The 13,035-nt window shown below is 44.1% G+C and overlaps 1 protein-coding gene and 1 long non-coding RNA gene across 5 annotated transcripts; one reads left to right on the forward strand and one right to left on the reverse strand.

Moving 5' to 3' along the window:
- Window positions 1–1,985: 1,985 nt before the first annotated feature.
- LOC120788956 lies at window positions 1,986–4,286 on the reverse strand. Its single transcript, XR_005707325.1, has 3 exons — window positions 4,078–4,286; window positions 2,393–2,476; window positions 1,986–2,164 (listed from the first exon to the last, which is right to left on the reverse strand). It is a non-coding gene; the product is annotated as an uncharacterized LOC120788956 (long non-coding RNA).
- Window positions 3,290–13,026, forward strand: LOC120788949 (cytospin-A-like). 4 transcript variants are annotated; one of them, XM_040125264.1, is made up of 12 exons: window positions 3,290–3,755; window positions 4,930–5,055; window positions 6,742–7,215; window positions 8,747–8,820; window positions 9,212–9,825; window positions 9,901–9,988; window positions 10,129–10,204; window positions 10,302–10,338; window positions 10,827–10,923; window positions 11,044–11,160; window positions 11,663–11,722; window positions 11,948–13,026. In XM_040125264.1, exons 2-12 carry the CDS (start codon window positions 5,016–5,018, stop codon window positions 12,035–12,037), a joined length of 1,767 nt encoding a protein of 588 aa, XP_039981198.1. In that variant the 5' UTR covers window positions 3,290–3,755; window positions 4,930–5,015; the 3' UTR covers window positions 12,038–13,026. The 4 variants fall into 4 exon arrangements, with proteins under 4 accessions (XP_039981198.1, XP_039981197.1, XP_039981196.1 ...); XM_040125262.1 differs by lacking the exon at window positions 3,290–3,755 and adding an exon at window positions 6,055–6,211 and having other exon boundaries at window positions 4,944–5,055; XM_040125263.1 differs by lacking the exon at window positions 3,290–3,755 and having other exon boundaries at window positions 4,936–5,086.
- The last annotated feature ends 9 nt before the right edge of the window (window positions 13,027–13,035 follow it).

Raw genomic sequence — 13,035 nt, forward strand, 5'->3', positions numbered from 1 at the left:
CAACCCTTAGACTCCAACTGGCGAGCCGAAGCCCAGTACCGGAAAGGGTCTTTTTAGGCCGAGCTTCTAAGCACGGCCTGCCGTGGCCACGGTCTTAACTGGTGTTCCGCTCCGCCCGTAGGAGTCCTCGGGTGTGTTGGGATCCGGCCCGAAGGACCAAGTAAATGTCAGGTTCAAACAACCTAAAACAGATATAAGCACAGTAATGAGGCAGGACACAGAGTGGTGGGGTTAAATACTTGCAAGGAGAACGGACAGAGAGTGCTCAGTTACAATCTCCAACCCGCTCTGAGTTTCTCAGCCGTCTACCTCGCTCTTTTATTTCCATAGGGTGGTTCGTATGTCGGCATAGCTACACAATCTCATCTGAGGAGCAGGGTGCCTCCTGCCTGTCTCAGGGACGGGTCAAGAAACAAAAACAAAGGAAGAGGGAATATATCTTATCTTTATTGGGGGTAACTGCCTTGCAGCTGAGGTACCTCCTTGTGCATAATTCTCAAGGGTGCTGATAATACAAGAGAAATAGCGAAGCATGGGATAATTTATGTACATTCTTCTAACAATATCCTTCCTTATTATTTAATCATAACTTAACTTCAAAGTTACAAAGTGCTTTACAGTAAACAAGGAGTTAAAAAAAAACTACATACAATCCAAAATGTTAAAAAATAAAATCAAACCATTTCCACAAATCAGTGTCAATTAAGAGAAAAATACTGTATTAGATAAAAATCCGTCTTAAACGAAGATACTGACTTTACTTTTGCAGCCAGGTGACTAAAACAACTGCAACCTGTGGAAATCTCATGGGGAATAACTTTCTGTTTAGGGCGTGTGAATGATAAACACTGTCCTATCCTGTCCTTTATGGACTGCTGTTGAAGGGCCCTCGGGCAAGGCACTTTGCTCCGGCGGCGCTTCGCGACGGGCCGGCGTCGGTAGACTGCTGCGTCGCCGGGCAGCTCCTGGGGGGGGACCCGTGTTATCATTCAGGAGGCAAGTCACACCATTAAGCTTTGCAGACATTGTTTATGGTATAAAAAGTGAGTGGGATTAGCAAGAAGAAGCTGGTTTTGCAGTGACGTGTGTAGTTCACTGGGAATTCATGTGGGTCCAGTGCATGAAACAGCCAGGGGCCGAGAAGTGCCTGCGTCTCTGAGCCTCTGCTCGCACTGCAGAGGCAGAGAAATCTGCACTAACAGAATTAGAGAACAGTGATAACATAACCTCGGCAACAGTGAAACGCACATATTTGCGAGTGGATTTTAGTTTTAGCGGGAGTGTTATGAGTTGTTATAACAGGAAGGAAAATTATATCTGTCTGGAAGGTAAAAGAAACAAGGTAAAAAAAAAAAAATTTAAAAAAAATCTGAGACAGAGCAACTTGTATTGAAAAGCAGCAAAAATGACACTATGCATGTTTTGCATAAATGTGAAAAAAATCCCCCGAAACAGACGAAGCTTACAAAACTCACACAAACCTGGGATTTTAGAGTCTGCCCCTTTACAAAGAACACCTGAAGTGGTTTCTTCAGGTGTTCTTTCTTACCCACTGTATGTATGGCAGTATAATAAATCCCAATGACACAACCCCCCCCTTTGGAAGAATGCTCAAACCTGCACCCGTCTGAAGCCCCACCGTCATGGGTGGCTCGCCAAACGGGTCTACCAGGCACAGGACCAGGGGCCTCGAGAGGTCAGGTGGCCCCCTGGGCCCCCAGCTTCTGCAAGAGGTGACTTAATACTCCTTGTTTGAAAGCCACAGGGCTCAGGTGGGAGATACAACGGGACCACAAAGAGAGGCAAGAGGTGATTGCGAAGAGAGTCGAAAAGACCGCAAGGTGACTCAGAAGTGTCCAGGGAGCCATTTTCTCATAATCTGTCCATGCCCACTACGCATGCCTGAAATAAGTCATTTCATTAAGCCTCCAAACAAGTGAACTCACTAAATGTTAGGCATTAATCCCACTGTTTGATGTCAATTTGGGGAAAAAATTAAGAAAATATGTTTTTTACAGAAATCCTCTTCGTTTTATTAACAACATCAAATGTTGACAGACTAAAGAATCAATCCAAATATTATTTTTTCATTATTCCTGGCAGCATTGAATTTGGACATCAGAGGGCGCCAGATATCCTTTTTCACTGTGCTCTGTCCATGGTCCTGAAACATTGAAATTACAGTAATTACATGCTGCATAATAATAATAATGATAATAATAATAATGATATTAAAAAAAATATATATATATATATATATATATATATATATATATATATATATATATATATATATATATTTATATATATGTTATAATAATGATAATAACAATAATAATAATAATGCACAAGAATCTCTCCACGGTGCTGAAGAATTTAACTACAGACTGACCGGCTCTGTCTCCGGTGCAGACACAGTTAACTCCAGTTTCACCCCACTGGGCTCTCCGTTGCCTGTCTGTCATTTTGAAATCAACTGAACACACACACAGACACTCTCACACACACACACACACACACACACACACACACACACACACATCAACTTGTATGTGCAATGCAGTGCATATGAAATGCTTCATTTCCAGTCCTTTTCACTGCAGCAGTTTTCCTTTGTTTGTGTTCATACTTCATCAGTCAGAATATAACATGACCCAGACCGAATCTGAATATCCCTTTGTCTCCTCTTATTCTTTCTGTCTACTACTGGCTCTCCCTGCTAAAACGGTTTACTCCTGTTTTCCTCCGTCCCCCCCCTTTCCAACTCCTGCCACTTGCCGTGGAATTGAACTCTTTTTTCCCCCCGCCACCGCCGACCTCTGTCCCGTCGACCCCGTCCGCAATGTCGGATATCTCCCTTTGAATCGCGAGTTTAACAACCACTCCACACAAACTGAGCCCCAAAGCCGGGGGGGCCTTCCTATGTTTACCTGGGGGGGGGTTTATTGGTGTGGAGCTCGCCTGCGCCACACTGCAATTGCTCGTTTTGTGGATTTTAGATTCAGATTTCCACGTAAGGTATCACTATGAATTTTTTATATATACTTGAACGAATCATAACGCAGCTTGTGCGGGGTTAGAAAACAGAGAGGATCCCATCTTGTAGCCTTCCAGTGATGCTCCTCGGGCAGTGGGAAGCCGTCCGGGCTCTCTGCTTTTGCAGTCGGTGCCGGTGCAGTACCTCGTCGTGAGCTCCGCCAGATGCTCTGCGCAGCAGCAGCAGCAGCAGCAGCAGCAGCAGCTACCCCCCCCCCCACGGGGCCGCGTGGAGCTCAGACCAGTTACCTGGCTGCCGGGCGCACCTGTGTCTGACAGAAGACAATTACCCTCCAGCTGGTGTCGGCCGCTTCCCCGGCGCGGAAGACCGCACTCCGCGCGGCCCTTTCCGGCGTTGCCCTGAAACAATGCCGCCGACAACATTCGCGTCGCCGGTCCGGTTTGTGTTCTGCCTCCGTCTTCGCTTTCCGTCGCATTGGATTTAAAGGGGAAGCGGACTCGGATATTTGTCGGGAGTTGGGGCTCGAGTTGCGGATGGTGGCCGCCTCCCTGTAGCCGCGCGGCGCAACGTGGGATATCGGAGAGGGGGAAAAAAAAAATGATGGTCGGTAACTGGGACCGCGTCCTCCGGTGAATTTGGGAGACGGGACGCAGAAGAAAGAAAACATTAAAAAAAAAAAAAATTAAATAAAAATCTCCCGGTGAAGGAGGCCGGCCGGGGACCAAACTGGAGGGCGTCCAGCTGGCAGGCTGAGCAGGTAGGACGAATGAGGGTGGAGGGTGGAGGGTGGCGGTGTGCGCAATCATAATGCAATTAGATGCAACGTATGTCACAGCCAGACCTAGTTTTATTTATAAATGTCTATTGTTTGTTCATGTTCATTTCATTTTAGCTTCAAAATCAAATGACTTGTTCCCGATACGGAGAGTTATTTTTGTTTAAAAACCTTATTCCAAATTTCATTAACCAAACGCGCAGTTTAAAGTTGGCCGGCTCATTGAAAACAGGAATATTTAGCATAAGCAAACTTTCAAAACATTTTTACAAATCAATTGGAAGCCCTCCTTAATACGGCATACCAGTCACCAAGCTCCGCATTGATTTAGTACCGGTCTAGGTTGTAGAGTTGGTTCCTCCAGGTTGCCCAGTCTCTTTAACAATCCCCCAAAATAATCCGCAGGGGCCGCAAGTCAGCTGTGTGACACGGTGGTTAGAAATGAAATGATTGTCAAGTACATGCATCACAGGGCATCATGAGCATGCCGAATTTGTCTGGGGACACCACCAATGTCTTTACTAAGCTCATTTATCTCGTTTAATATACGGGTCTTTTTTTTTGTTGTTGTTGATAAACACTGCAACCTTAAATCACTAGATTATTTAATGGAGTTTGGTTGTTTTATTCATCGCAAAGAGTCGACCCTGTGTTACAAATGATACGACCCCACAGCACCGCGGGGGGAGGGGAGGGGTCTACACGTCGTTAGGAAGAATGTTATCATTTTAACACATCGGTGACTCTTTCTTTTAAGAAACCACATTTATTTTACTTCACGCCAAGTGCGTGTTACGTCTGTAAACCGGTCAGCTCTTCGTTTTTTCATGAGGCCCTGATAGAAATCAGGCGGCTGTTCTGAGGTGACCAAAGAAAACTTAAGGCAGGCGACGCAGCTGACACTGTGCTGTAGTTTTGTTTTTAAAAACAGTCAAATGTGATTTACTACGGTTTTTACTGGCCCTAATGGTCACATCAGGGTACCTGCTTGGGCCCCCGCCTCTGAGGCAGGGAGATTCTGCACCAAAGATTTCCTGAGCAAAGGCACCGAAGGCTCCTTCCTTGACATGTCGCACGCTTTTTGTTCTGCTGACGTAAAAAGTCTCAGCACTCAGTCATACTCATTAAAGATGCACATTTATTCCCACTTGTCCAGACAGCAGTGGGCCAAACAAATCGGAGGACACAGTGAAGGACGCTGGGATAGCCTGTCCGGACACCCCCCCCCCTCCCTGCTGGATCATGGGTAACCATACTGGCAAAGACAGCCATGGCCCTACAGGTATCCCAGCAACGCAAATGCACAAACAATGGTTTGTGGAAAAATATTGATTTATTTCTTTTTTAATTCCTTTTTTAAAAAGCCTTTTCAGGATACAGACGACAAAAAGTACTGTTTTAGGTTGCTGCACTACACATGCCCAGTTTTCTCTCACAGTCTTGAGCTGAGGGCCTTTTTCTTTCTGGTCCTTATACTGTTAGACAGGCTATTTTTAGACACCTACTTCCTGGTGGCAAGTCAGAAAGTGCCACATGTTTTTTGTTTCAGCGTCTCGTTATGTGTAATCCCAGGTGAGCGTGGAGCGGATTGCACTCGGATCAAAAGAAACGTCTCCTGAAGCTTTTAGTCTTTTGTGACGCAGAGGAGTAACGGCATCCTCTTACACTGAGGGAGGCATCAGCTGAGGCGCTTCCGCTCGTTGCTCTTTTCTTCTGCGTTACAAAACAATAGACCTTGAGAATACATAAACACAAAATAAATACAGAAAATGAGAAGTTCGTTAGACTGTTGTGTGAACAGTTTGTTTTAAGTTGGAGTTGCCGATGTCGCTGGATTCAAGGTAATTGTTTTTTTTCATTACATCTGACCAATTCCAAGAAAACGCAAAGACAAATACCATTTATCAGATCATTTTGTTTACCCAAAGGACACTGATACAGTGCGAAGGCAGCGGAAAGCATGTTATGAATCGAAATCTGCATCCTCTAAGGGAAACACTGCTATTTTTTTTTTCTTTTTTCTGTGAATTTATACCCATGTGAGGCTAAATCCCAAAGTGGGGCCGCTGTAGAGATGAACGTCACAGTTCCACTGAGCGATTCCCTGTAGATTTACCCAGTTTGTCCAAACGAAAATTCTGGTGTGAGCCACTGTATGACGACAAAAACATTTCTTGGCCAATAGGAAATGACGAATTAGACCTGTAAGTCAGAGGCCGCTCGCTCTGGCTGATTGTCACTTACAGCTGTTTAAAATGCCGCTCCCGGCTTTCCTATGCAGGAAGTGCTCTCAGCCCGGAGGATGGGAAGAGCTCCGCTGCCGTAGCTGAACAGACAGCGTCATGCTGCTGCCGGGGAAACGATGAGTCTGCAGAATCCTGCGGTGCAACACAAGGACAAGGAAGGGAAGCATGAAAAGATCCCATTAGCCTGCCGAGGTCTGCATGAATTAGTAATCGGTTCACACCATAACCGGCGGCGATTAGCGTCATATAGAAGTCGTGTAGCTCTAGCATTAGTTGAAAGGTGACACCTTAGAGGGAGGTCTAGAAACCGAGCCAAACTGATGATGATGCAGCAACATTAGTCTTCAAGTTTCTGAAAATGTTTTTGGAAAAGTGGCAGCGCTGGAAATGGATTTAATCGCCTGGTGGTAGCAGCGACAGCAGCTGTCAAATTGCCTCTCTTCCTGGATCTTCCCACATGGGGGAACTGAGTGTGTGTGCGTGTGTGCCAGAGGCTTTGTGCTGCATCAGTCAGCCCAGGACAGTAAATAAGGGAGTGGACACTGAGAGCTTACGTCTGCACTGAGGAAAAGAAGAGAGGGGGCTTTGCATTCAGCACAATTTTTCAACTTGTATCAGATGATTTTAAAGCTCAGGACAGTGATATTTTTCTCTTTTCCCTCTATGCTTTTATCTTCCTTTTGCTCCTCTCCTGTTTTTACAATCTATTTCCCCCCCCTCAGGTTCTCCTTTAGATTTCTTCCACACGCCTCCTACCACGCCCTCAGAGGAAGAGCAGACTGCCATGGCATTACCCTCTGCAGCTTCCTCTAACACGGCACAGACGCCATCACCAGCCGGCAGCACCACCCCCTCCACCACCTCTCCAGTCGCAGAGTGGACAGAGAAGCTGTCTGCTCCCTCAGAGTGGGCCTTAATAAGCTTAGACGGCATCGCCGCCTCAGAGACAAACGTGAGCGAGGCAGCAGCGAGACACGAGAGGGCAGCGGCCAGCCCGGGCAGCCCCGCGTCTCTGCCCCCGTCCAGGGCATCGCCTTCAGAGCAGAGCTGGCAGGAGAGAGATAGCGGACTGGAGCCGCAGGCTGCGGCAGAGAGAGCCGGAGAGGAGATGGCCCTGGTTTTGCTCAGTCTGATGGAGCACTACAGGGCCTCGCTAGCCCTGAACCCCAAAACTGATGTTACCACGGGAGCAGTAGGTAGGCCCTCTATCTTAATCGTTTTCTTTTGCCTCTTTAAAGTCACTTTTATGGAAACTGTTGTTGACCTCTGTCAGAAACCAGAAGAAATTGCAAGAGCAGCAGAGTTTGTCTCCTCGTCCTACTCAAAGTAAATGTAAACGAAGAGGATCACTTGTTGTGATAAACATGCGGATGTCAAAGTGTCTCCTTAAAGTGCCACGTAACTATTGGCCACTGGTAACATGCTTAAAATCGTATCTTTTCATTCTTTGGATTTACTTAAAGTCCCTCTTGACTCAAAAATGTTGCTTTTGCTTATCGTTACTTCACTTTGATGTTTGAGCCTCACCGTGCGGAATGATGTCTCTGTGGTGTTTGACAGTAGAAGGCTGTTTCTTCCATTCATCTGGTGAAAGAGGACAGCTTCTCTCTGTTCACCCCTAAATCAGTACTAAAGACATGTGCATGTACGAGCATGATAACTGGCCAGTCGTGGTCCAGTATTCCAGTGTGCAACTTAAACAGGTGTGATTTGGAAACTTGAAGCCTCCAGTGCACGTACACTGAAAACACACATACGCTAACTTTTCAGCAGGTAAACTTTTGAAATGAACAATGTCTACATTTTCATACATTCTGGGTTTTGTTTTTGTTTTTTTTCAATGAGGGAGAAAAAAAATAACTGCTTTAACTTTTTTTGTGGAAAGACCAGATCGGACAAATATTTATTCCAAGTGGGTATTTTTATATGTCTCAAAACAGGAGGTTTGGAGGGGATCTGTAAGTTCATCTGATTGTGATTTAGTATTGTGACAAGGTCACTTTAGGATGATAGTTTTGACTGCTGAATTATCGCAGCGTGTGGAAAGTTAAAGTACAAGGTAGGAGGAGAAAACCTAAAGAGGCACTTCAGTGATTTTAGTATTTGCTTGCAAGAGACACATTAAGGAAAAAATGATCACAACTGAAACAGCAGAGGCCCAGAAATCCTGACTTTTAGCATCTAGTATGGTTCAAGCCACACGAGATACCAAAAAACACTGGATCCTACATTTCCCACAATGCCGCTTAATAGCATCCTTTGTTAGCCTTTCCCTGCCTGGTAAGCGCCCTCACCCTCCAACTCCACGCCCCCTTTTGGTAATGTGTTTAGCTTGCTGTTTAAAAAAAAAAAAACTGAAGTCTTCAAAGCCAAACCGAGATAACCATGATAATTAATATCACAATAACAATGATCAGAGTTTAGACGGCTCCCTCCAGAGCCACGGAAGAAGAAATGATCCCACTGTGAGGTTCTCCTACTGATCAGTAAACTGAACTTCTTGTGTAAAATTGGTGGAAGGCCCCTTAAAGCGAAAAATCGATTTTTCTATTTTAATAGATTTTCATTTTCCTCTTTTGTAAAACCTGTAAACCTGTAATGTTGCTTTCTGTTGCCCTGCTGGAAATAATGAATGATTTGCTGATTACAGCTGTCAGACCTAAATCTGTTTTCACTCAGACCTGTGTGCTTTTTTTTTTTTTTTTTCCCCTCCGACTTGTCTGTCAGAGCTGCTGAGGCGCTTGATAACGGAGAGAGAAGAACTGGTTAAGGAAGTGGACACGCTGAGGGAGACACTGAGGGTGAGTTGTCACTGAACGTCGCTTGGCTCTCTTAGGCCCTAAACATTCCTGTGCGGTATAAACTTGATTTGAAGACAAAGGACACTTGCAAATAGGTTTTTGTGTTGGAAAATTGATGAAATCTTAAAAATGTCAAATTCAGTTCAATTTATCTTTGCATTTTTGGTCTGATAACTACTTAGTATGTCATGTGATATCATTGCAGCATAAATATTCAAATACCCAGGTTGTGCTGAAAAAAATATTGATTTCTTGCTTGTGCCTTAGACTGCTGAATTTATAGAGTAAGAGATCAGAAAGGATCCAAAGGACACTGAGAGCCTCTTTGAGATGTATCTCTTAAATTCAGTGTTTCTTTTCCACGTGGTGCTCTTTCTTTTCTCCTCCACAGACGGAGAGGTTGGAGTGGCATCAGTTCCAGTGTGACCTGCAGGTCGCGGTGTCTGTGGCCGACCGGCTGCGGGTCGAGTCGGAGCAGGCTCTGGGTCTACTCCAGGAGAGCCACATGGCCGTGGAGGAGCAGCTGGCCCAGGCTCTCAGCAGACAGCGGGAGAAGGACAGAGAGCTGGAGATCCTGCAAGGCGAGCACAGAGACGTCTGCCGCAGGCTAACCGAGCTCACCCTGCGGCAGCAGCAGGAGCGAGCCGAGCCGGGTGCTCTGAGAAACACATGCAGGTTGAAAGACATAACAGATGGTGATAAACAGGCTCAGAGACAAGACTCTGAGGACGGGCAGGGGGAGGAAAAGCAGAAAGTTGTGGAGGAAGCTGAAGCAGAGACTGAAGCTAAAAATCTTGAAAAGCAGGAGGAGGAGAATGAAGCAAATCCAGATGTGGAAGCTGAAGGTCTTGATCCCGAGGAGGGAAATGGATCAGGGAGCACGCAGCTGAAAGGGAAGGGGGTAGCAGAGGGATACCTTCGCAGTTTAGCGGCCCTGGAGAAAAAGAAGGAGGGACGTGGGCAGAGAGATTCAAGGAGGATTGTGATGCTTTCTGAAAGATCCTGGTGAGTCTACCTGAATGTTCACACCCCTTACGTTAAAGCAAAATCTTATCAAACATGCACATCTTTGTCTTTTAGGAGTTTATCTCGTCTCCCACTCCCAACTGACTCGTCCAGTCAAAATGGGACCTCAAAAAACACAAGCACAACATTGCCACTATGCAAGGTATAACACTTGAACGGCTGAACACATTTATTACATTAGCAGGGTCATATGTCATCTTTAAAGGTGTGTATATGATTTTTCGTTGATTGTTTTTGGCCTGTGTAGAATACGATTATCGTATCATTTCTGAACTCTTCCAGAAGCAGCAGCCAACAAAGAGGAAAAGGATGGACCGCATTTTACAGCAGCAGGACAGTTGGTCCAGCTTTTTTACCGGTGAGTTTAAACCTACCAAACCACCATTATGTTTTTTTTGACAGCTTGGTAAGTGCACAGTTGTGTGTGTGACCGTGGCTGCATTTGCATCTTGCAGGAAAACAGGATGAGGACCAAAGCTCAGATTCCATCAAGTGAGTCACTATTAGACCCTTTTTAGTTGTTGATACTGACGTGCCAGGAGCCCCCTGACACCGGTAATGATTTAGCATTTTCAAATTAAACATGAAGTCACATTCAAACGTAGCCGCAACCTCAGTTCCAACGTGGCACATTTGAATCTGCAGTAAAGGCTTCCCTTGCAGTTCCAAAGTTTAGATTTGCTACTGAGGATGACACCTGACCTGTGGACAATGCACCGCTACTAATGTGTTTTTTAACTAAACCTAAAAATGGCTTTAAACTAACTTGTATGATTCTACGTTTCCTGGTTTATATCATGCTAATGTTGTTAAATGTCATTATTATGGTTTTACTTTTCAATGTGTAACTTTATTAGTTTCTCAAGTGCTTTGTAACTATTTTAAGAAAATTGTTATACAAATCAACTTATTCTTAAAAGTTTTTTTTAGTGAATAACTGTAAACTGATTCATGGTTGAAATGTTTTCTTTTCTTCCCAGACCTCAGGATGGTTTCAGTGCTCTGCTGCGACGTCATGGCGGCTCCAGAAGAAACTCCCTGCTGCGCTGGTGCCAAAGTCGTACACAAGGTTATAAGGTTAGAGAGAGATTTTTAAATCACTCGCAATCTGTAAAATCAAGTGGAATTCCGCACAGGGAACAAAAATACCTTGTTACAAATCAAATAGTCTCATCAACAAATGTGTTTTTCTAACAGAAGATTGAGATCACCAACTTCAGTAGCAGCTGGGAAGATGGTTTGGCGTTCTGTGCTGTTTATCACACATATTTACCAGGTCACATTCCCTATGATGGCCTCACCCCAGAGGACAAGGTAAAGCTGCTAGTGATTCTCAAAACACAAGCATGTGAAATATGCAGATTTATTTCATTTGCAAAGACCATTACCACAAGTCTTAAAGAACTTTTATAGAGACAGAAAAGAACAAATAGATATCAGGCACTAATATTAATAATCTTATAAGTCATAAAACTAGGCACACAGGTTAACCACGAAGCCCACAGTTTAAAAAATCCATAACTCTCCACAAAAAGTCCCTCCAGGTGTCTTGCGTCATAAACTCTGACTTCGGAAGAGCGAAAAAAAAACCATAAGAAAATAAAATGTATTGACATTGTTGTGCTCATCAGACCGAATTTTACCTGCTGGAGGTCTGAGGACCAAAACATTATTAACAGAGAGTACAGGTGATCGAGTGTGCAGCATTTTTTTTGGTTCTTTTACAAAAACCCACTCCTGAGAAGTACGTCTGTAAAAATGTGAACCTGAGTTGATACAAAAGCTGCTTTCTGACTTGATTACTGTGTTTTTGCAGAGGGAAAATCTGGACCTTGCTTTTAAGACAGGAGAGAGTGTGGGCATCACAGCAACGCTGGTGAGAGACTATTTGCACAGTACACTTCTACCGTTTGGTGCAGGATTTTACCGGATAGATTTGGAAAATAACTAACGTTCTAATTTGAGATTTATGATTAGCGTACAGTGTAATTGTAGTTCTCTTTGACAGTACTTTATGACAGAGGAGATTTACTGACAGATCTCAGAGTATCGTGTCCTCCGTTCCTAAAACCTTGACCTTTTCCTGTTAACTGCGTGGCAGACAGTGGAAGAGATGCTGAAGGCAGACGGGCCGGACTGGCAGAGGGTACTGGGTTACGTCGAAAGCATTTTCCGTCACTTTGAGATGTGACGCCGTCGCCTCTCGTCTTGCTCCTGGCTCTTTTCTATCCTTTGTGACTGGAGCTGAAGGACTGGGACGCTGTTCACCACAAGAGGGAGCTGTGTTCGCAATGAGGTAGACAGCCAGGGTTTAAAGCGTATCAGCAACACTAGACTTTATGACAGGATTTTATGTATCAACGCAGTTTCCCTCACACGGAAATGGCTCTTGGCTGACACCCAGATGAAGAAACTAAACAGTTTTTCCCCTAGGAATGCTTTCATTTCTCTACATACTGTCATTGGATCCGAACAGCTGCTGGGTGAATATGCACAGGACACAAAATTATTTAAAATCCTTAAGTACAGCACACTAATCACCTGCTCATCAATTACTCTCACATTTGTTACTGGTTGCTGGTTTTGCACTGTTTGCAAAAAAAAAAGGGCACTTTATGATTAATGTAATGTTGTGGTGGTTCTTTGAGTGGATGATTTCAGGATCTGGGGCTCGTAAGTTTTATTTATCTTGAGTAATTAAAAAACTCATTTTTAGTCATAAGCCTCTCCTGCCATGATACAGAGTTGTCATGTCTGCATGCACTCAGAACTAAAATCCACAAAACAAAGCAGGGGGGCAGACATGAATCCAGATTTTATATTCTGTTATAGTGATGTTTTAACCTTAAAAACTACAGAGGCTGTCTGTCGGGCGGGAAGTTGCCTTTGAGGAAATCTAAATGTGTGTAACCGCTTCGGTATTTTAAAAAACATGGTAAATATATTAAGAGATGTAGTTGACAAAGCCTTATTGTATTAATAAAGTTATGTATGATGTAAGTTTTATTTATTTATTTCCCCCCCCCATATTTTCTCCATTCATTAATACCACAGAGATTCACAGAAAACGCTTTAATTTTAATATATAACAAAAATGGCACCGATACATTTGACAGAATATAAAAATGGTACAAAAGAATGATATAAAAGATGGCATTAAAGGAAATGTTTAATGTTCAATGACATAAG

The sequence above is a fragment of the Xiphias gladius genome, chromosome 4, assembly GCF_016859285.1.
Source record: "Xiphias gladius isolate SHS-SW01 ecotype Sanya breed wild chromosome 4, ASM1685928v1, whole genome shotgun sequence".
In the NCBI taxonomy this organism is placed as follows: Eukaryota; Metazoa; Chordata; class Actinopteri; order Istiophoriformes; family Xiphiidae; genus Xiphias; species Xiphias gladius.

What these genes read in the sequence shown, in the direction of transcription:
- LOC120788949 (XM_040125262.1), top strand. Translation starts at nt 6,136, where the DNA reads ATGAGTCTGCAGAATCCTGCGGTGCAACACAAGGACAAGGAAGGGAAG. An exon ending in CAACATTGCCACTATGCAAG is followed by an intron (nt 9,989 to 10,128) that starts GTATAACACTTG and finishes GAACTCTTCCAG; the next exon opens with AAGCAGCAGCCAACAAAGAG. An exon ending in TGGGCATCACAGCAACGCTG is followed by an intron (nt 11,723 to 11,947) that starts GTGAGAGACTAT and finishes ACTGCGTGGCAG; the next exon opens with ACAGTGGAAGAGATGCTGAA.